This window comes from Podarcis melisellensis, assembly GCF_964234715.1.
Source record: "Podarcis melisellensis genome assembly, chromosome: 13".
Taxonomy (NCBI): Eukaryota; Metazoa; Chordata; class Lepidosauria; order Squamata; family Lacertidae; genus Podarcis; species Podarcis melisellensis.
The window spans coordinates 52,208,357-52,232,557 of record NC_138545.1 but is presented as its reverse complement, the minus strand read 5'-3'; the positions used below and the strand labels follow the sequence as shown (position 1 = coordinate 52,232,557).

The window sequence follows — 24,201 nt, the reverse complement described above, 5'->3', positions numbered from 1 at the left end:
TAAGTATCAATAAATAACTCTCCTTCAATATATATTTGAAAAAAGATATGTAACCATGAAACAAATAGCATACTCATTTGGATGCCTTTTCCTAATTTCCCCAAAACTATGAATTATTACGGGTGGGAAGAAAGAAGAATGCATGGCAGGGTTGGAGCAGAATGTTTAGGGGCAAATCTCACTCACGCCTTAACACTGCTGTGATAAATCCATATCCATATATTCATGTCTCACAGAAGCCCTTATCAAATGCACCTGACAAAGATTACACCCCTGGTTCTTCTGAGTTTAATGAGAACATTACTTCCTAATTCCCTGTGTGTGTCTGAAACCCACCATGGGGAGACTTAACACGTGATGGAATTCTCTGAAACTGCTTAGGAGGCAAAGATTTGGGATCAGGGAGGGAGGCAGACTGGCCCCCTTCACTGTGATTGGTAAACACAAAAGACTCCTCCTAATACTGGCTGGCAAACTCTTCATTTCCATGAGAAAGGAAATTGCTAACTAACAGGCTTTGCAGAAGGATGGAGGCTTGTTAGAACCATTTAAGAGGACCAGTTGGATGTCCTTCCATCAAAAAGCTGATACACAGAGAATAATATGGAGATGGAGCTTCTTTTAAAACAGGCAGAAGGATGAAGTTGCTTCTTTTCACTCTGACAGGCCAGTTGTAGATGTTGAAGCAGAAAGGAATTTTGACCCTTTGTGTGCCGGCTTTGAAACAGAAGATGCTTGCTAAACTTGCCTGGCTGTTTCTCCTAATGCCATCTGGCCTGGTACAAGGACAGTGGTGGTGGCAACGGCTGTGGGGCTCTCCTGGGACGGCTATTTCACCTTTGTCAGTGACTGCCAGTCCTGTTACTTCTCCCACGCCAAGGATATATTCAACCAGTGGCTGGGCATTGAGAGAGACTGGGGCCCGCTCAGCAGTTCCAGCAGCATGGGATACCCCTGGCATGGCGCCACGTGTTGCTGGTGTACCTTCCAAACCTACCTTAGCTACTGGAAAAATAGCTGTGCATTTTCCTAGGAAAACACCTATGGAATTGGATCTGGAGTACAGAACAGCGGAGAAAATAAATATGTGGAAACAGAAGAAAGCAGGTACATTAGCTGTAAAATAAGAGATTGCCCCGGCAAAGTGGGCTGCTGGTTTTCTTGTGATCAGCGGAGAGAGACCTTGATTCCAATTTCTGATCAGTTGTTGGGTGGTCTTGTGTAGGTCATTATTTCTCAGGGCTCGTCCACACTTCTGCTTGCCACACTGATCTCCCCCTCCCAGAGAAACACGCTGCTTATTTAACACTAAATCAAAATAAACATCCATTGGTTTTTTCTGCAGGTTGACGTTTGTTCCGATTCAGCACTAAAGAACAGTTTTGGAGAGCCAGTAAGACTGGAATAATATGTTGCCTTTCTATTCAGCAGGTTTATTTTCCAAATGAATTGCAATGAATGTTATTACCTACCTTAAGCCGTGGGGATAGGGTTGTATCAAAAGACACACACACTCCACTCTGTCTCTGTTTCTCACCCCCCACACACACACACATCAAAGGGTTTTTTTTTGCTATTACCTGCTGTAACCTCAGTATAGTGGAAGCCATTGTAGCATCCCTCTCTCCAGTAATGCTTGGTGTGCTGAAACGACAGGCCATGTGCCCCATCCCTCACTGATGTTGCATTAGTGCTCAGCAAGGACTGCCCAGGCATGGGAAACAGCTCTGGTCATAGAAATTGTTGCCAGCCATATTGGCAGGCTGTAGGGTCCATATGTGTTTCCCTATACAAAGCATGGGTGCAATTGTAGACGAGGCTGGTTAGGACCATTCACGGCTCAGAAAAGACTGGCGCAGTAGGCCAAACTATGTATTATGCTGAGAGGTCCACAGTTGGTCTTCATTCCCTCCTCCCCACACAAACGCAGCTGTGGTGGATGATGCTAATTTGATTGGGGTTTAGCTTAGAAATGAGGCAAAACGTACTTGCAATTTTGCCAGTCATTTGTAAGTGGCAAAATTTGGGAAGCTATTTTAGCAGAGCTTTTAAGGCGGTTAACTTTTTGGAGTTGGGGAGACTAATTTACCAGTGGTGGCCTTGCTCTTGGTATCTGCCGTGTGTGCCTGGTGCAATGACACCATGTAGCACAGTTCCCAAGAGACTTCTGGAGGGAAAATGGCAGTGCTTTTCTGGGGGTACTCAAGGGTACTCAGTACTGGCACCTTTCCCCTGAACATGAAAAGTGTGGCACTTACTGTAACAACTTCATGGTGAGTGCCAGCACATTTTTTCCCTTGAAATAAAGCTCAGGGGGCCAAGGGAGGTAGTTTCAGATGACCTTTTCCCTACACCCAAATTCAAAAGCTCTCCTTTCAGAAGACTTAATTTTTCTACTATGGAGCAGTCAGCAGCTTTGAAGGATTGATTTAAATCAGGGGTCAGCAAACTTTTTCAGCAGGGGGCCGGTCCACTGTCCCTCAGACCTTGTGGTGGGCTGGACTATATTTTTTGGGGAAAAGAAGAACGAATTCCTATGCCCCACAAATAACCCAGAGATGCATTTTAAATAAAAGGATTCTTCATTTCATTCTACTCATGAAAAAACATGCTGATTCCTGGACCGTCCTCGGGCCAGATTGAGAAGGCGATTGGGCCGGATCTGGCCCCCGGGCCTTAGTTTTGCCTACCCATGATTTAAATGATGAAAAATGGCACAAAGTGGATAACGTCTAACTTCATGGGGGGAGGCTTGCCACTCCCACAACTAAATTTAGTATGTCTTCATGTTCCTATGGCTTCATTTTGTTTGTTTAAAAGTTGGAAGATTAATTATTGGTTTCTCTGCATAATTTGTGTGGTGGCTATAATGATCCTGTTTAGAGCATTTTGTTTATCAACCTCTTAGAGGTTTTCTGTTGAGTGAGCAGTATATAAATTTTGATAATAATAAGTTATTATTTATATGCCACCCATTTGTCAGGGCTGCCCCAGCTGTTCTGGGTGGCTTCCAACAAATTAAAAACATTATTTTTTCCCCAAGTGAATTTTTATCGTTTTCCTTACATATTCTTTTCCAACAGATTGTAATAGCACCATACATTCCCTTTGACTCTGCCGAGTCGCGACCCCCCTGGGCCCTCCCCACAACTGGTATATTTATCCTCTTTCCATCACGCACATCATTCTCGTATTAGTGCTATTATACATTGGAGGTATTATGTCAATCCTGCTAGTGTCTTGACCTCTTTACAATTCTTCTTTAAATATTCAATAAATTTACTCCAGTTATTTTGGTATCTCTGATCTCCCTGGTCCCGGATCCTCCCTGACAGTTTGGCAAGTTCTGCATATTCTGTCAACTTCGCCTGCCACTCCTGTATAGTTGGTATATCTTGTACTTTCCATCTTTGGGCCAGAAGGGTCCTTGGGGCAGCTGTAACATACATGAACAAATTTTGATCTTCTATTTTAATTTCTGTTCCTATTAAGCCTAATAGACACGCTTCTGGTCTTTTGGGGAAAGTATATCTAAATATTTTTTTGAGTTCATTATAAATTGATTCCCAATTTTTTTTTACCTTATCGCAGGTCCACCACATATGGAAATAGTCCCCATCTGCCTTTTTCACCTCAGATTGTATAAATCTTTCGCCTTTAACAAATTAAAAACATTAAGCACAGTAGAACATCAAACAGTGAAAGCTTCCCGATACAGGGCTGCCTTCTGATGTCTTCTAAAAGTCAAATAGTCGTTCATTTCCTTGACATCTGACAGGATGGCATTCCACAGGGAGGGTGCCACTACCGAGAAGGCCCTCTGCCTGGTTCCCTCTAACCTTACCTCTCACAATGAGGGAACCACCATAAGGCCCTGGATCTCAGTGTATCAAATACATTAAAACAATCATCACCATCTTCTCATTCAGGAAAAATGACACACTAATGAAAAATTCCACATTATTTAATTACGGGGATTGCAGTACCACAGCAGCATGTGTCAATAATTCAGCTTGGGACCAGAATACTTGATGGAAAGTCTTTCCATATACCAACCTGCCCTAATCTTACGTTCTGCTGAGGAGGTGCCATACCTTCTATGCTTATGTGCCAATGAAGGCAAGACTTCTCTTTCGTTGTTATATTAATTTATTTGAGAGAAATGCTGATATTCTCCATGACCTTATCAGATTCATATTTATTAATTTATGGCATTATAATGACGTGTTATTGGTATCACTGGGAAACCTTCGAAAAACTGCAGCTAAGTTACTCCATACAGACATTCAATTATTTTTAAATCAAATCACAATATAAGAGAGCATGCAAAGTACTACCAGCTAAATAAAACAGTTCAAAATGCATGAAATAAACCTGTCTGTCTATTAGTGGGATTTATGAAGAGAATTCCAGAAACTGAATACACTCCGAGGAGGAAATCTTTCCATTTTGTCTTTTCCCTTACAGTCTATGCTTTAATTTTTTTTTCTTGCTTCATTTCAAACTATGTAGACAAGCTGGATTATGTGTTCCAAAGGATTAATATAAAGCTGTTCTATAATGGAGGGGATTAGACTGCACTTTCCTGCACTCTGCTCTGTGTAATTTAAACAAAAGGAAACCTTGTAAAGATTGCGCTGCCAGCCATACATTCAAACGTATTAGCAGCAGATTTTGGCTAGCCCTTCCCTCACACCAGTTGAGCCTGTGTTTCATTTCTGCTCTTTGAGTCATTCCAGATAACCCCAAATCTCCTGGTCGCCCTGATTTTGTACTAGATTTGTCAGTGCCAAAGAGTTCTTTGAAAAACACAAATGCAACATGCGATCAGGTTTCCCCAGTTTTTGGAAGGGACAGCCTGAGAGCATTAGGAGCCAGCGGTTCTACCACCTCTCTGTTGAATGAAGGGAAATGAGGGGGTTTCTGAGGAAGAGGGAGAGCCTGTGGTCTGAGGGAAGAGATCAGTGAACCAAGCTATGTGCCAGAAATGTTGTAATTTCACAGCAGAACTACTTGCCTTGGAGCACGGTTTTCAGACCGTGTTCAATGCTTGGTGCACAGTGCAATTCAGCAAGGGTGGAACTACAGTGGTCCCTTGGTTCTCAAACTTAATCCGTTCTGGAAGTCCGTTCCAAAACCAAAGCGTTCCAAAACCAAGGCACGCTTTCCCATAGAAAGTAATGCAAAACAGATCAATCCGTTCCAGACTTTTAAAAACAACCCCTAAAACAGCAATTTAACGTGAATTTTGCTATCTAACGAGACCATTGATCCATAAAACGAAAGCAATAATCAAGGTACTGTGCTATAAAATAAATAAAACAGTATTGTAGATGATAAAAATTAAAATTACTTTTTTTCTTACCTGCGCTGATGATAGTCATTGTTTGGATGGGGGCTTTTTTTATCCATTTCTGCAGTCACAGAATCAATCAATCAATCAATCAGTAGCTGAACTGGGATCCACACAGTCCCAAAAACAAATTAGCTGAAAAAGCCTCAAAACAAAAAACGCAAAATAAATAGTAAAAACAAAAGCACCAAATCATTGCTGGCAACGTTTTCCTTTTTTCAAGGGAAATTCCCTTATTCCGAATAGGATTCCTCACAAATATCACCTTAGAACACTGCAATTGGAAATGGAAGGCTTGAATTACCATGGGGGGACGCAAATTAGCAGCACAACAGGAAACACAGGGGGACTCAAAATGGAGCACTTTCGGCTTCTGAAAAGTTTGAAAACCGGAACACTTACTTCCGGGTTTGCAGTGTTCGGGTTCTAAGTGGTTCGTGAACTAAGCTGTTCAAAAACCGAGGTACCACTGTATGTGTCAAAGGGAATGTGCAGCAAAGAAATGGCAGTTGGGTGGTGTGCTTCTGTGACTGATCTGCTCCGTAGATCAACTGTCCCACCATCTCTTGATGCCCAGAGAAGAGAAAGAATGGGTTAAGCACACACACTTGCTGGTTCTCTGCTACTCATTACCCCCTCCTGCAATTTTGCAAGGGGAGCTGTGGGTGCCCAGGTCCCAGGGAAGGATGAAAACCAATGCAGAAACAAAAGGCAACAGAAGCTCAGTACTGATGGTCTACGTTTAAAGTTACGTGACATTTAACGGTATTAAAAAAATGGAAAAGTGTCTACTGCTTAACCGTCTCTCACTGGTCCGGAGAATTTGGCAAGGTTGGAACAAGCTTATGGCTCTTCCTGAAAAGTTGGATAGAATCCTGACTGCATGCTCTTACTAATAATACTTTTTGTTTTGTGTTACAGAAAGAGGGTCAAAGGAGCACCTTGATCTCACCGAACTAATAGGAGTCCCACTGCCACCTTCTGTCTCCTTCATTACCGGTTATGGAGGGTTCCCCGCATACAGTTTTGGGCCAGAGGCTAACATTGGCCGTCTGACAAGGACTCTGATACCTCAACCGTTCTACAGAGATTTTGCTATCGCCGTCACCGTCAAACCAAACAGCGACCGTGGAGGTGTCTTGTTCGCTGTGACGGATGCCTTTCAGAAGACAATTTATTTGGGAGCCAGACTATCGCCTGTGGATGACAGCACCCAGAGAATAATTATGTACTACACTGAACCAGGTTCCCACATATCCCGAGAAGCTGCTTCGTTTAAAGTCCCAGTGATGACCAACAAATGGAATCGCTTTACAATAGCTGTCCAGGGCAATGACATTGCACTGTTTATGGACTGCGAGGAATATCACAGGGTGCAGTTTCAGAGATCAGATCAGCCCTTGCTCTTTGAATCGAGCTCAGGAATATTTGTTGGCAACGCTGGAGCGACAGGACTGGAAAGATTCACCGTAAGTACACCATGTAGTAAATGTGTGGATTATTCCGCAGCGGTTCTCCAGGAAAGAGGTTTGGTCCATGGCTCTCAGGGCCAGCCCAAGACATGCCCAGGGAAAAGGGCAAGATGGCGGCACCACCACCCCATTCCACGTACAGAAGCTGACTGTGCTGGCACTGGTATTGGAACAGCTTTATCCGCTGCACCAATAGGCAGCAAGCCAGCTTGGCACACAAAGCTCTGCCTGCTCCCTGACCCTCAGCATCTGCTGCCTCAGCCAGTTGTCTCATTCCGCCTAATGGTAGGGCTGGTCCTGATGGTTCTTGAGACAAGGAGAATTGATACTGGCACCTGGAAGCCAAACTCTTAGTTACTAAGAATGATTATGTGGGGGAGAGAATCCTAGCAGGGGATGGAGGGTCTGCATTTTTAAGTGAACTGACCCAATCTCCACGTACCATTCTGATAGATGGATCAGAAGGCAATTATCCATTCTGTTTCACACTTCCCTGAACAAATGCATTCCAAATGCATTTTAAAATGGTTGTGTTTTTTTAATAAAATATGTTTAGAAAGGCATATACTGAGATTTAAATATTTTATGATAAAATAGGTATTTTCAAATTTTCATATGGACTTTTATTTTTTAAAAAAAACAGTTGCACATTAGTGAAGAAATGAGATGGAACTTAATTATGACATGCACTGGAAATAGGTTATTCCTATCCATAAAAGTGCATAGCCTTCATGACTAGTAGTCACTGACAGCTTTATCCTCCACAATTGTATCTAATCCCCAAGTTGGCAGCCCTCACTACATCTTGTGGTATCAAATTCCATTGTTTAACCATGTGCTATGTGAAGAAATACTCCCTTTTGTCTGTCCCAAATCTTCCAGGATTCAGCTTTATTGGGTGACTCTGAGTGTTGTGCGAGAAGAGAAAAACTTCTCTATTTTCTCCACACTGTGCATAGTTTTATGGACTTCTGTCATGTTCCCTTTTACTTCCCCCCCAATAGCGTCCAAAATATTAAGATTTGCTCCAGTTCCTTGACAAGGTTGCTTGTCTTTTTCTGCACCTTTCCCAGCTCTCCAATATCCTTTTTGAGGTGTGGTGACCAGAACAGAATACAAAGATGCCAACAGGATTTTCTAGGCTCAATGCATGTATGTCTAGATTGAGTCTTCTGTTCCACTCAAAAAAGAGGACATGAATTTGCATATACTCATATGCAATTTTGTGTCCATGACGAGGGGGAAAATCCAAGTGAGGACCCCATGGGCTGCTTAAATGTCCTGGGCGTGGACCTGAGGGAAGCCTTCCTGCTCCGTCAGCTGCGCCCCCTGGCCCTTCCTACATCCAAACCTGTGATAGGATTCTTGCTCCGTTTTTGCAGTCATGAGATTGTTGTCTATCATATGACGGTGTATGTTTTCATTTCACAGTGGGGGAAGTTACGGAGACAGGATGTTTTGTGTTACTGTGTTCTGTGAAGTGGGACAATTGTCCCTTGTTCTCTTTCGCTTTGCTGTCTGATGAGAAAGAGGAAGGAACTAAGTCAGAATGTTTCGAGTGTATTATATGTAGATTAGTCAAAACGCTGTGCTACGGAGTTCTGTTAATAATAATAATAATAATAATAACAAAATTTATTTATATCCCGCCCTCCCCAGCCGAAGCCGGGCTCAGGGCAGCTACCAACAATCAAATAATCCAACATTCTAAAAACATTTCATTATAAAAATTAATTAAAATCAAATTGATGGCAACCGTTAAGCAAAATTCTGTGCAGATCGCCAAAGGAGGGAGTCAGGCTGCACCCTGACCAAAGGCCTGGTGGAACAGCTGTGTCTTGTAGGCCCTGCGGAAAGATGTCAGATGTTACACGAACTGCCAATACTCTGCCGGTTCATAACCATGCAAATGACTTTTGGTAGCAGTCGCTGTGATGTTCGGGCTGAAGAAAGCTTTTGAAGCTCCCAAACAACCAACCTTGCCAGAATTGTAGGTTATGTTACAGTGCTTTTTGTGTGTGACAGTACTCACAGGTACATTTCTAGAATTTTAAACCACAGGTGAAATTATTTATTTATTTATTTATTTATTTATTTATTTGTAGGGTGTGTTTGTTTTCATGGAGGAGGGTCAAGATATTAACTAATATTCATGAAATTTCAGATACAGCTATATAATCCCTAGTGTAGTAAGATAAGACCTTTGGAGCAGGCATTTTCAAAAAAGGTTTTTAATGAACCGCCCTAGTAGGGCAGTAATTGTTCCTTTTTGACACCCCCCTCCATGATGGAACCTGGGGTGAACCCCCCCTTCCGACGCCCCTGCATGTAAGTGCATTTAGGTGCATGTTAGTGCACTTTGTTCTCTCCTTTGCCTTCCCTACCTCCCTTTGACAGATTCTCAGTTGTAAAAGCTCCTCAGACTTGTTACTTCCAAAAGCACATGTGCACCAAAGGTGCTCTGGACTGCCATGCTATTTTAATACGCTGCCCTGCATGCCTTGAAGGAAAGGCAGTGTGGCGTTTGTCCTCCTAGGTGTGTGACATCATACCGGGTTCATGGGGGAAAAAGGTAAAGGTAAAGGTACCCCTGCCCGTACAGGCCAGTCTTGACAGACTCTGGGGTTGTGCGCCCATCTCACTTAAGAGGCCGGGGGCCAGCGCTGTCCGAAGACACTTCCGGGTCACGTGGCCAGCGTGACATCGCTGCTCTGGCGAGCCAGAGCTGCACACGGAAACGCCGTTTACCTTCCCGCTGGTAAGCGGTCCCTATTTATCTACTTGCACCCGGAGGTGCTTTCGAACTGCTAGGTTGGCAGGCGCTGGGACCGAGCAGCGGGAGCGCACCCCGCCGCGGGGATTCAAACCGCCGACCTTTCGATCGGCAAGCCCTAGGCGCTGAGGCTTTAACCCACAGCGCCACCCGCGTCCCTTCATGGGGAAAGGGTTAACTAATTGTAAAATGACTAACTAATGGGAACCCAAGGGGCAGAGTTAACTGTGTATAAGGTTTCAAGCACAGAGGGTTTTTGGCAGGAGTTAGCATTAGGGTGGTTGAGAAGACAGTCTGGAGTTAGAAGAGGCAGAGAAGATAAGTCTGTGGGTCGGGCTAGTCTGGTGTGAGAGAGGGAGAGACTTTGTTAAGAGGTGTCAGTCAAACAGTTGAGATAGTCAGAAGGTATTAGGAAGGTATAGGCCGGTAAAGAAACTAAAGTTAAGAAACTGACCAGAATATTATCTGAGAAACCATAAACTTGTTAATGTTTGTAAACTAAACTTTTTTGTTGTTGTTCACTTTTAACCTCTGTCTGGACTCAGTGGTCCCTGCTTCTGCCAACCTAGCAGTTTGAAAGCATGTCAAAGTGCAAGTAGATAAATAGGTACCACTCCAGCGGGAAGGTAAACAGCATTTCCGTGCGCTGCTCTGGTTCGCCAGAAGCGGCTTAGTCATGCTGGCCACATGACCTGGCAACTGTACGCCAGCTCCCTCGGCCAATAAAGCGAGATGAGCACCGCAACCCCAGAGTCGGTCACAACTGGACCTAACGGACCTACAAAGAACCTACATCCGTTCTTTTCAAACACAGCAACCACCACCCAAAGTGTCCAGTCCCATGCTCTTGGTGTGATTCGTTATACAGAATGTCTCCTTGATTGGCTCTTCTGCTTCCTTTCAGGGCTCCATCCAGCAGCTCACAATCAAACCGGATCCAAGAGCTACCGAGGACCAGTGTGAGGATGATGACCCATATGTGAGTACTTCCCTGCACACGTTTTCTGCAGTTACAACAAGGATTGGAAGCTTGGTTTTGATACAGCTGTTTCCACAACAAAAGCAGGAGTCCTCGCTTTTTATTAAAAGTTGCTTACAGCTCCCAGTGTGCCCAGCTCTTCAGCTGAGGGTCACAAACCTTGAATTCCACTCCCCCTGGGTAGGAAAGCAGCTGGGGTGTGTGTGTGTGCCTGTTTTCGCTTCACCAGTTATGGGTGAGATGAAATTGTGCAAGATCTTGCACACTCACTTTTTGCTGCAACAGGCTAAATTGTTTGATGCATGTTTGGTTTAATGATTCTTTACAAGGGTTGTGTTAATTGAGTATGAACTTGGAACTACATGCAGCAACAGCTGACTGCACCAGAGATGGATAGTCTAGGATTTATTCTTCTATCTTACTTAATGAAGTAATTAATGTTTTGAACATACATGTGTCTGTGCAAATTGCTAAGGCTTGCACACACTCATTACTTATGGAATTTCTCATGTGGGCATGACCTAAATTCTTCATTGTGGCCTGCCTGTTTCTGATAGGCTTCAGGAGAAAGCAGTGGCTACAACAGCATTCAAGAACAGGAGGGTGTCCCTGAGACACAAGAAATCATTCGGCCCTCACAAGCCCCAGTAAGTATTATGATAGTGATTATTTATTAAATTTCTACACTGCCATTCATCCAAGAATCATAGGACAATTTACAGTATAAAACCACAAAAATACATGGCATCATACCTTTTTGTTGTTGGCGTCTGTCTGTCTCAGGAGACAATGAGGATTGCGCCTTTGGGGGTGAAGTCAAACCATTGGTGAATTACAGCACTTGCTGTGGTTGTAGAGACTGATAAGGGAGAGACATGTTTTGCTGCAGCTGCTGCAGATGCACCATGGAGTTTCTTTTCTCTGCGCTGCCCCCAGCAGTCATTCCTCCTCCTGTGGATAACAACAACCAAAAGCAATACCACCATTTAAAGGGCCATAGATTTTTAATAAGCCAATGGCCCGGGAGAAGAGGAATGATTTAGATCTTGCTCAGCTTGATCCATTGGAGCCAACTCCTAGGGGCCAAGGGGTCTTCGCCTGCTCTCCCAAAAAAGTTTTTGAGGGGGCCGGGGCCGGGGGGGAGTTGATGAGCATTGCTGTTCAATTGGTGTGCATGCACCGTGTCATGTGAACAATTATGCAGGGCGGGACTTACCTGGGATCCCCCAATATTTTATTCAAGTAGGCACCCCTGGCTTTATTGTAGTGGCTTCCTATTAATGTGCAAAATAATGTTCTATGCACTGAAAGTCTTAGCTGGCAAAGCCAAAATGATATGCTCATGATTATACCAATCTAACTTTAATTCAAACATTATTTCTGTTGTTTGTGTTGTAAATATGGTTCATGACCGCCCTGAGACCTCTGGGCATAGGGCAGTATATAAATTCAATAAATAAATAAGTAAATTACATTAAAAAGGTTATTTCTCATTCCTAGAAAGTCCGTCCTCTGTACCTACAAGTAATAGTTTGGGATAGTTAGGATGTTTCCACTTAAAATGGTTTGCTGCTGACCGACAGCCACTGACCCACCATCCAAATGTTCTAGTGGGTGAAGTTCTTGTTCCAATCACCTTGTAATGGTATGAGAGACAGAATCACAGCAATAGGGACACTCAAAACCTGCAGCAGGAAGTTCTTCTATCAGATATTTTGGTTGCAATTTCTGTTTCGACACTATTGTTGCTAATTGGAATGACACCTGGAAGCATACCCTAATTAATGATGGGTGATGACTTCTTTCCATGTTATACCATTACTACAATCTGCCCCAATCACCTTGAAATGGAATAGAATACAGTGGTACCTCGGGTTACATACGCTTCAGGTTACAGACTCCGCTAACCCAGAAATAGTGTTTCAGGTTAAGGATTTTGCTTCAGGATGAGAACAGAATTTGTGCTCTGGCGGCGCAGCGGCAATGGGAGGCCCTATTAGCTAAAGTGGTGCTTCAGGTTAAGAACAGTTTCAGGTTAAGAATGCACCTCCGGAACGAATTAAGTACTTAACCCAAGGTACCACTGTACAGGTATGTGGAATCCCACCTCCACCCCCCACTGGCAAGTTTTACTACTCTTTTGCTTCCCTTAAAATTCATCAGTGTTTTTTGTAGAGCAGGGAGCTGCAGAATTGCGTCAGAATTATTTGTTAGGCAGAAATAAAGATAGACTATGTTAGTCTAAGCGTTTATATATACAGAAATGCATTTTGTACACTGTGCTTTTCCTATCCAGTAATGTGAATGATTCCATAAAGATTAGGATTTTCCCTGTGTCCACTGCCTAACTTATTTATACAGTGGTACCTCGCAAGACGAAATTAATTCGTTCTGCGAGTTTTTTCGTCTTATGAATTTTTTGTCTTGCGAAGCACGGATTCCGTATGCAGCCAGGATCAGGTTTATTGTGCAAAAGAAGTTATGAGTTGCTATGAGTTGCTCCTCGAAGTCAAGTTGCAACTGCACCTCTTCAAGCAATGCACCCTGGTTATTAACGGTTTTAAGAAAAAGGAAACAAACTTGCAAGACGTTTTCGTCTTGCGAAGCAAGCCCATAGGGAAATTCGTCTTGTGAAGCAACTCAAAAAATGAAAAACTCTGTTGTCTTGCGAGTTTTTCATCTTGCGAGGCATTCGTCTTCCGAGGTACCACTGTAATAGTTATTTAAAGTAGGGAGTAATATTAATATGAACTATAATGTGCTCTAATGTGCTAGCGTGTAGATTCTAGGCTTCAGGTTTTTTGTATATTGCATCAGGGAATCAAGTTGAATCTTGACGGGTCTCCCTTAAGATACTTCAGAGGGATAAAATACTTTCCCAGCAGATGCAGACACTGAACTAATGCAATACCAAGGAATGAAGCTGAGAGGGGAGGTGATTTCATGGCTTAAAGACAAGTACTATCCTATATGTAGCCTCTTCACTCGCTCCTTTGGCAACTGTCTTCTGCCCCTCATTCTGCCTCCAGACAAAGAGCAGTTTGTGTGAAGCCCTCGTTGCAGCTACACTAAGGCTCTTTGTGTGCAATAATCACCCCATGTTTTACATCGTGTAGATTTTGAAGCCAAACAATCATAAGCCAGAAAGCCTCGTGAAGTGATCCGTTTTTTAAAGCCGTAAGAATCTAATGGGAAAGTTTTTTTTCTTCTTTGAGGAGGATTCATAGCTTCATTTTTTAAAAAAATGGTATGTTAAATACCCATGGACTTAAAAGGGCATGCTAGAGAGAACTTCAGTGCGTTGAATTTCCCAAGATTTATGCTGCCGCTAACAAAACTTAAAACGTTTTTGCCAGCTGTGAAGTGTCTACATGCCAACAAGTCCCTGGATTTATATACTGGCTGCAGAGAATGCTCACTGGATCTCAGTGTGTTCTTCCTTGCCAAATGCCAAAGCAGAGCTCAAGACTGTATATAATAGCCAGCAGAGTCACCCAACAGATGCTTTGGGAAAGTGGATGTTCACACAGGAGCATTGCAAACAACCAAGCAAGCTGTCCAAAGCTGGAAGCATAGAGTGAAGCAAACGGAGGCCCATACTTTTACACAACCCAGCTGCCAGGCAGATAAAGCTGCTTATTGGTGCCACTGTTGCCTAGAGCACTTTGCAAATGCTCCTGTAACAAACACAATTGCATGAAGTTTTTCATACGCAGATGTTTTTAGCTCATAAAAATGTCCGCTTTTTCAGGCAAGGGAAATATCCCTCTAGAAGGAATTGTTCTGCTTGGAGATCGATGGAGGGGACCTGCTGGCCATAGCAATGTTTTGGATTGGGACTGGCTGAACAGGGCAAAGAGCTGATTGAACAGGAGATTGAATGAAATACGTACCTCTCTAAGTTTGGAGGGCTCAGGAGTGCGTGGGAGACAGAAAAGCCTGTGGCTTTAAGAGTTTTGTGAATGTGGAGGAAACTTTTGCACTTTTTGCTTACAATTCCCACTGGTAATTGCCCTAATGAACCAGCCTCCACTGGTATTACTTCTAACTTACTGGGTGTGTTAGCTCAGCAGAGTTACCGTACTTCCATGGGCCAACCACACCCTTTTGATTATTTATTTGATTATTATCTACAAAGTAAGTGATGTTTAGGGGGGGGGAAATAGCATTGTCATGGATCCAAAAGTATCTTGAAAAAGAATAAAGCAATGTGTTTTCCCAGTAATAATATCCAGATAACATTTGCCTTGCATTCTTGCCTAGCTCCTGACTCAGAATGTATCTGAAGAAACAACAGCTGGACCTGTAGGCGCCCCGCCAACCACAGCACCTCATTCTGAAGAGACGGAGTTCTCAGGCCACCATCTCTTAGAAGCAACTTTGGGACCAACTAAAGTCCAAGAACAACAAGGCACTGTAATTTTATAACTCTTTGCTTGTGTCAGTTTAATTGTAGATTAGAGTGTTATGATCATTTTAGTTAAACATACCTTTAAAAAACAACAACCCACAGTTGTTTTCAGCTTAGAATTCGCCTTTTGCTTAATTTTTTTTGTATTGTCATTTACTGTCATTTTTTTCAGTGCTCCCTGCCCCCCCCCCCCGAATGAACCAAATCAACACCATTAAGTCATTCCTGACAGATGATGTTTTATTATGCAGTCTCTTGCATATTTTTATGACGCATGCAATTTCTGCCTCCCACCCCCCTTTAGGTTTAACCACTACAGAAATTAGAAAAGAGGAAAGTGAAGTTACCACTATGGCTCAGGAAATATTAAAAACAGCACCTGCGCCTCCTGATGGTTTTCTGCAAGTTACAGGCAGAGAAAAGGCAAGTATGGTTTCATGCAGGAGTAAGGCTGCAACCCGTCATCCACTTACTTGGGAATCAGACCTGCTGGACTCAGTGGGGCTTACCTCTGAGCAAACATGTTTCGGATTGTGCTCTAAAGTTGTCCTTGGATTCCTTCCTTGGAGGGGCTTGTGTGGGGAATCGGCTGCCCTTCCCACGCAATGCAGCATGCCAGGGATGCTTCACACTAACAACTTCCTTCCACACAATTGTGCATGAATATACGTAACTCCAAATCAGGGTTGGCGTGTCCTGTTTCACTGCTTGTGGCAAATAGAGAAGTCCTGCCCTGCCCCTGCTGCACCCACCCTCGCCAAAGCATCCCTTACCTAGGTTGCACAGTCTCTTTAATTTCAGTTATGCCTTAAAGTACAAAAATAAAGTTCACTGGCCATGTTTATTCAGAAGCAAACCCATTTGTTCCAAATGGTAATGGGTTCCAAATAAATCAGTTTAGGCTCATAGCCATAACTGTATATTTTCTACCTGAAGGGCCAAAAAGGTGAAAAAGGTGAAAGGGGAGAGGAAGGACCACCAGGAAAAGCAGGCCTGGATGAAGCAGAACCTGGGACTGTTGGAAAACCTGGGCTTCCTGGAAAGCCTGGACTGGATGGTAAACCTGTAAGTATTGCACTCTCACTGAACACTAGATCTGTGCAGAATGTTTTCTGGTTTTGTGAGGCAGCATAATTGGATACAGCCATAAAATGCTAACAAAAATTCTCACCTTGATGTGCATTTGCACTGTTTCAAGGTTATTCAACACTCTTTTCTCTTCCCTTGGCTGAGCCAGTGTGGTGCAGTGGTTAAGAGCGATAGACTCGTAATCTGGGTTTGCGTCTCCGCTCCTCCACATGCAGCTGCTGGGTGACCTTGGGCCAGTCACACTTCTTTGAAGTCTCTCAGCCCCACTCACCTCACAGAGTGTTTTGGGGAAGGAAGGGAAAGGAGAATGTTAGCTGCTTTGAGACTCCTTCGGGTAGTGATAAAGTGGGATATCAAATCCAAACTCTTCTACTTCTTTTTAGCACATTTTTCTTTCCTTTTATACTTGGTCCTAATTTGCTTTGGTCTCATTTGTCCACACAATGTTGTTAAATTCTGTTGGCTGCGGCAACCCATGTCATTAAATAATAAACACATAAAAATATTTTTTGTCTTTGTGCATCTGTGATGTCACCACATCAGGCAGAACATTGTGATGTTGTGAAGAACACTATGCAGATTGCCACAACTAGTGGAATTAAAGGGCAGTGAGGGCAGTGAGGGGCTGAGGGTAGTGAGGACAGGTAAGGAGTGAAATGTTTCTAAGATGAAGAAGAACAGTACAGTGGAACTTTGGTCGTTGATGCTTCAGAAGTTGAACGTTTCGGCTTTCGAATGCTGACAACCCAGAAGTCAAATAGCTTCTGAGATGCGTTTCTCCATTTTTCAATGGATTTTGCCAACCGGCAATTGCGCCTCGGTTGTTGAGCGTTTAGGAAGTCAAACAGTCTTCTGGAACAGATTATGTTCAACAACCAAGGTTCCACTGTATTAAATGAATGTGGATGTGAAAAAATTGCAGAAATGGGAAGTGTTTTGGACATAAATTAAAATGGACACAATGTGAGATAAATGATTTTAACTGAACCCTACCAAGCAATGAGGCGTTTTAATCTTCATGCATTAGTTATAGCTAAACTCTTGATTCTAACTCCATTATTAATATTGTTGTTATTATTTTATATCCTACCCTTCATCCCAAAGGAGCCGAGGGCGAATGGGAAAGGTTGGTGCTGAGGAGCAAATTGAGTACAGTAATTTGAAGGAAGCAGTAGAGTTCTTTTGGTGAACAATGGTTAGGGAGCTGGTACTGACCTCTAGGGCTCATAGTTCGAGACCTGTAGAACCTGAAGGTTCAGTCTGAAATGTTTTTGTTTGGCATTATGCATTTTCATTTAATTGAAAGCTCAGTTAAACAAACATGGACCCAGTTTCTCATGGTCATGCTTCAGGAGAAATAAAGAAACCATACTGTGATCCCCTAGTGAACAGACCCCAGAGGTCTTCTAGATGATGACCAGCCAGCCTCCCATCACTTACTTGAAGCCCAGGATTTTAAGGGCAAGCCCCAGGCCTGTAAACTGGCTGTAAACTGGGCTGCTCCTGGCTAGCTGTCATCAGCACCATTTGTCCCAGGTGCTGACTCTTCTTGGCACTGCTGCCTCAGTCTCCTTCCACTGCTACTGGCTTCCTTTAAATATTGTTGTCTGCCCTCTCTTGTCTAAACTCATTCAGCACACATATGATATAAATCAACTCTTACTTTCTGAGACTGGTTTTCAGAAGTGAGCTAAAAATGTTTCCTAAAATTCAGTGGCACTTCTCAAGCTGCAAATATCCCTGATGATGGCAGGTCCCAGCCCAGGCCTTTCTGGTCCACTACAAAGCAGGATACATGTGATTTAAAGTCCAGCATGAACCATCAGGAGGGAAAGCCAAACCCTCCCCTTAAAGCCCCTTCTTTTAAAGCTGCCATACATCCAGATTTTCCCGGACATTAATGGGATTTCAAAGGGGGAATTTGGGGGGAATTTCCAAAAGGCGGCGCTTTGTCTTGGACCTTAGACAAGTCAATCAAAGAATCACAGGGTTTTTGGCATCAACAACTTTCAGTTTTTACTTTTTGAAATATGGCAGCCCTACCTTCTTTAAAACATCTTCCTCCCTTCAGATGGGACAAAAACAGCTAAAATAATAGGTTGTTAAGAGTGGCAGTCAAAAAGCCGAACTGGCAATCAAAGTGGTGTTGCTTAAATTGTATACTTTTTTGAGGTTTGCAGTTAGACAAGTAAGGCCATGTCCAAAGGTATGCACACAAGGGGTTGTTCTATTCAGCCGTTTCCTCTGCTGAAGCCCTTCAACCAGCAACAACATAACACAGATTGCCTTCTTGCACACATCTGGCTTCTCTTGAGCACGTTTAGCAAATATACCATCAAAGCAGCACTTTAGACCCATTCCTGGTGCGTGTAAGCAGGAAGGAAAAGTAGCTACAAAACTTACCCTGACCTCTGCCAACAGCAGCCAAAGTCACTGCTGGGAGCGGCTTCCTAATTTGTTCTGAGGAAGTCCGAGTGGCCAGCATCATGTTTTGACACTGGCTGCTGCCAGGGGAGCGAGTGAAGGCCACCTTTGATATTGGCTCCTGCTTCAGAATTCTTGGGGGCTGGAGCAGCTCCACCTTCTGCCCACATGTCAACGCAGTCCGTGCAAACCTGATGCATTTTCTCAGGCGGCCTGAGGCAAACACATCCCAGCCTGTTTGTTACTAGGCCTGTTGCCAGACCCCATTTATTTCTTCAGCCGCAACACTAAGCACACCACTCTAAATGTGTGGCAAATCTGTCAGTGGATTATCTCGTTTGTCCAGGACCGGCTCACCCATGGGGCATGGGGAGGCGACTGCCTCAGGGGCAGGATCCAGAGGGACAGCAGATCTTGATGTACATCAGGGGTCAGCACACTTTTTCAGCAGGGGGCCGGTCCACTGTCCCTCAGACCTTGTGGGGAGTCGGACTATATTTTGAAAAAAATATATGAATGACTTCCTATGCCCCACAAATAACCCAGAGATGCATTTTAAATAAAAGGACACATTCTACTCATGTAAAAACACACTGATTCCTGGACCATCCGTGGGCGGGATTTAGAAGGTGATTGGGCCACACCCGGCCCCCGGGCCTTAGTTTGCCTACCCATGATGTAGATCTTTGATGCTCCCTTGTTCCTGTGTAGATCTTCACTCACCTCTTCTTCCCTTGTGAGGATGGAAGCGCCATTTTGTGGTTCGGTTCAGGTGCCAAAATATCTTGAATTTGCCTACTGACAGAACACAGAATTAACTATTGGGATTTGTAATATGGAATTAGTTAATAAGCTTCCATCTGCATTTGACTAAAATCAGATACATTTGCTATGTCTTGCTTTGTTGAGTTGCTTCAGTAAAGGACTAGGCATGCTCCAGACTTAGAGGTAACACATGTCAATTCATCACATATTGCTGGGCTGCAAGCTGGAGACAAATTCTGTCAAAGCAGTAGTCCGTTTTAAGGGAGAACCAGCAATTGGTGGTAGTCATGTAGGTTTTATAGGTACCAAAATTGGGGATTGGTGCAGAGAGAGTAGGCAGGAGACGAAGATAGAAAATTATTTTATCAGAGCAACAAGGAAGAGGTTATCGTTAATACAACATAAAATGCTAGCCAGTATTGATCGGTTGATGTTAATCCCCTCACACAGGTTTTGTAAAGTTTGTTTCTATTTCTGTTTCAGGGCATTTCTGGCAAAGATGGGTTACCGGTAAGTAACCTAGACATACGTATGTATGACACTATCCAAGTGCCCAGCATTTGTGTATATAAAACGTAGTGTTTCAGTTTAGTCCAGCATTTGGTTTCCAAGTTCTTCTGTCCAGATGCCCCCAGGAATCCTGTGAGCAGGACAAAGAAAACAAACCTTCCCCCGTTCACTCCCCAGGAACAGAAAAATTCCAGAGAGAGGCTTTCCCTGAGCAGGGAGTTGCTATTGTTCATGTGTAGCAGGCATCGATAAGACATATCCTCCATGAAATTTAACAGATCCCCTTTTAGAGCCACAACACATTACGATAGCAAATTATTTGAGTGGAAGCTAGGTATTTTCTCTCTCTTTCTTGCCAACAAAGCATTCTGCTTTCCCCCATATGAGCAAAATGTCAAGTATGCAGTTAGTTACTTATTTCAACAACGTATACCACTTAACCTGCTTCTTGGGAGAAAAGCAATGACAAACCTAGACAGCATCTTAAAAAGCAGAGACATCCCCTTGCCAACAAAGGTCCGTATAGTTAAAGCTATGGTTTTCCCAGTAGTGATGTATGGAAGTGAGAGCTGGACCATCAAGAAGGCTGATCGCCAAAGAATTGATGCTTTTGAATTATGGTGCCGGAGGAGACTCTTGAGAGTCCCATGGACTGCAAGAGGATCAAACCTCTCCATTCTTAAGGAAATCAGCCCTGAGTGCTCACTGGAAGGACAGATCATGAAGCTGAGGCTCCAATACTTTGGCCACCTCATGAGAAGAGAAGACTCCCTGGAAAAGACCCTGATGTTGGGAAAGATGGAGGGCACAAGGAGAAGGGGACGACAGAGGATGAGATGGTTGGGTGGTGTTCTTGAAGCTACCAGCATGAGTTTGATCAAACTGCGGGAGGCAGTGGAGGACAGAAGCGCCTGGCGTGCTCTGGTCCAGGAGGTCACGAAGAGTCGGACACAACTAGACGACTAAACAACAACAATACCACTTAACACTGCAGCTTCCAAGCAGTGTACAATAAGATGAAACAGATACATGCTCCTGGTGGATGCGGGCCATGCATCTGAGTCAAGGGGGGGGGCACAAAGACCTTAGTGAGCAGGCAGAAATAAATGCAGGAGGCAGCCCTGGGTCCAAGCCGTTAAGGGCCTTGTAAATTTGAACGTAGAGGTGTTTAGCTTTATCTGGATCATGCCCTTCCTTCTATAAGTAGCAACTGTGGATATAACTGCTCTGGAAATCCTTGCTTTTATTCTGATACTGTATTTTTCTTAATATTACAAATTTCACTGAAAATTTTTAAAACAATACTGTAATTCAAGATTTCCTATATAGATTATGCAAATGACATATACTATTGGTATGGTGTTGAATGGGCAAGAGTGTATATGTTGTATCTTGTTTTTTAATCTGTATTTTGGAAATCCAAATTTTGTCCTCTATAGATTATACAAACTAAGCAAATGTGCTCATACTTCCAGTTTTGTATAACTTACTTTGTGTCTGCTACTCGTGGGCTATGCAGACCACTGAAGTCCTATCCCTTACTCACTGGAAAGCCTATCTTTCCCTTGTGCAGCAGGGGGAGGGGGCCACCAGCCTCTGGGGCCATGTTCAACTCCACCCTCTGACTCCTCATAATGCTACGCACATGATGTCAGGAGTAAGGACCCCATGTTGGACCCCCTCAGTCTTTTTCTGGAAGCTGGTGCCACTTCTGCTGACACACTTTGTAGTGGGAGGGAACTTAGTTCTTGCATTTATTCCTTCTGCTGGCATAATTGCCACTTGACCCATCCTCTCCCAGAAGTGAGTTGGCCGGAAGAGGAGAAGGCAATTGTAATTTTGGAGGTTACACTACAGCTGCCTTGTAGAGAGGTTTCCTCCTCCTCAAAGAAAGGACGATAGTTATGAAAGTCAAATAAATTAATGGAGGTTCTGAATACAGGCCAATCAGCACAACCATTTTTACATGCTGAAGTACAAGATAAAGCAGTATTACTATTAATTGATGTGGGTATATCAAACAACAGATGTTCTGAATCCTTCCACATGTTTTGGCAACTTTTCAAGCCTCCATTCAACCCATTTTTGCAAGATGCTTTTAGGAAATTATCTGGGCATATGTTTACAAGACCACTTCAACGTGCTCAATTTTGCATAAAAAATATCATTGACTTGCAGGTTGTTGCCATGATTCAAAAAGTCAATTCACCAGCATATTATTCCCAGGCATATGAGTTCCAGGAAATGTCCTCGTTACACAGAACTTCCATCAGCTGTTCTGAACTGGGATCAGTGCTATTCATGATGGTTGTCCATGAACTGGAACCAGTCAACGAGCTATTGGCTCCTGGTCCATATGACTCCACCACAGCCCAGGTTAGGTGGGATGCTTCAGGAACCAAATATGATTCCATTCCCTGGCACACTGACTGGTGCAGCAAGGGGAAGGGGATTGCTGGCGCACTACACTTACTTTAATTACAGCCTTTCAGTACAGAATAATGCTAATGGAAAAGGGATGTTAATATACCTTCTCTTTTAGGGTAAACCAGGACTTCAGGGCTCTCCAGGACTAAAGGGGGAACCTGGCCTTAAAGGAGAAAAGGTAGGCACTGTTTTGATTTTTTTTAAAAAAACAGTGGTTTTCATCGCTATGAGAATCGTGGGTCATGTGAACTGATGTATCCTGTGAACTAAGATGGCTTCACCTATGACAAAAGCTTTTGGCAGAAGGCACTCCCATGTTTCTTCCATGTAGGGAGTGATGGTCCTACACATGACTGCACATCTCCTAGGAAGCCACATGACATGTTATGAGTTCATTTTAAAAGGCTTGTAGCAGCGTTACAGAAGCAAATTCAGTATGTAGCAATGGGCTTAAATGTCTACATGGTCTTTAACACAAGCAAGACATATAACCAGGATTGAGTACCCAGGCAGTCTGCTGAACTCCAAGTACCTTGTCTACATTCTGAGACCACAACTTCTGAAATGGGTCCCATTTTATTGGACTACACCCTATTCTGCATACCTTCATGGAAGCTAAGGCAACTGTGGTCCAGCCAATTTTAGTCAGAATAAAACTGAACTTTCTGACAGTAAGAGCTCTTGGACAGTGGAATTGGACTCCCTAAGCAGAGGTTGGATAGTCATCTCTCAGGAATTCTTTCGTTGGGATTCCTGAATTGCAGGGGGTTGGACTAGATGACCCTTAAGAGTTCCTTCAACTCTACTACAATTCTATGAAAACATATCACATACTTTTCATAGTGGGCCTTCAAGAGTTTACTTTATTTGTGTAGTTAAAATATTTATGTACCACTATTCACCAAAGTTCCATAACTGTTGAATTAAAATAACAATAAACGTACCATAAAAATGCAGTTCAGACTAGACAAAAAAATCTAGTAGGTCTGCTAAGTCTCATCTATGTTGGTGCTGCACACAGCATCCCCAGGTGTACAAAGCTGAGAGGGCTCAGCTCCCCTCAGCTCATCCACCCAGTTCTCAGCAAGGCTCATGAGGTGGGTGCGCATTAAACAGACCATCTCCTAACTTAACGTGTGTGTTCCAAACCCCTCACAACTTCACCATATTTATTCTTGTTCTAGGGAGATGCTGGCATAGGACTACCAGGCCCCCCTGGGCTTCCAGGGCCTCCTGGGCCACCTGCTCCATCCGTGGGATTTGTGAGTTTGAGTGCTTGTTATGTGGAACAGCTCCTCTGTTTGTTTGTCTCTCCAGCCTTATGTTGCATTGAGCTTCTGGTGGTGAAACGTCACACGAAACAGCCCACGTCTCAGAGAGGAGACAAGCTGAGAGGAGTCTGGAGGGAATAGGCATGGCCAAGCTGAGCGGGCAGAGAAACCTGGCTCAAAGTAAACGTGATGGTGGAAGTTTGGTTTGGTTACTCATTTGCCTGCCTCATTCTCATGTAAAGCAGAGTGCAAGAGCATGCCTAAGTCCGACATCAAATGCCGGATGCACACAAACGCCACCCCACACCTTATCTCCCTACCCTCAGTTCAGGCACTCTTGTCCCCAGCCAGCCAGGGAGGCAGTGCCCAAAGTGAGAGAGCACTGGAGGCGGTGGATTTTCATGTCAATATAAGACATGCAGCACTTGGAATTGTATGTGAGTGGGGCAGATTCATGAATGATTCTTCCCCCTCGGCACACACCCACACACACACCCCAGTCACCATGGCCCTCCGTTCTTCCTCTTCGGCACACCTGTTTTTCTCTGGGAAGAAAAATGCCTGAAGGTGAAGCAAGGCAGGGAATGGCAGGGACAGCAGACAGGAACATCATTAGTCCACAGATCGAGGAGCAAATGTAGTCTGGTGTCATCTTAGCCTTCACGCTCCATGCGCCTCCTACATGGGAGGTCCTTCTCTGTGGTTCGCCCCCCAAGACAGATATGGA

General features: G+C 43.7%; 1 protein-coding gene across 1 annotated transcript in view; it reads left to right on the top strand.

Moving 5' to 3' along the window:
- The window catches only part of COL15A1 (collagen type XV alpha 1 chain), a 124,466-nt gene that overhangs the window by 42,208 nt on the left and 58,057 nt on the right, over nt 1-24,201 (top strand). Inside the window, exons 3-11 of the mRNA XM_081883813.1 lie at nt 6,275-6,822; nt 10,503-10,577; nt 11,135-11,224; nt 14,841-14,984; nt 15,292-15,411; nt 15,925-16,053; nt 19,750-19,776; nt 22,319-22,381; nt 23,388-23,465. Of these exons, the coding sequence (XP_081739939.1) occupies nt 6,275-6,822; nt 10,503-10,577; nt 11,135-11,224; nt 14,841-14,984; nt 15,292-15,411; nt 15,925-16,053; nt 19,750-19,776; nt 22,319-22,381; nt 23,388-23,465 (1,274 nt within the window). The remainder of the gene's footprint in view (nt 1-6,274; nt 6,823-10,502; nt 10,578-11,134; nt 11,225-14,840; nt 14,985-15,291; nt 15,412-15,924; nt 16,054-19,749; nt 19,777-22,318; nt 22,382-23,387; nt 23,466-24,201) is intronic.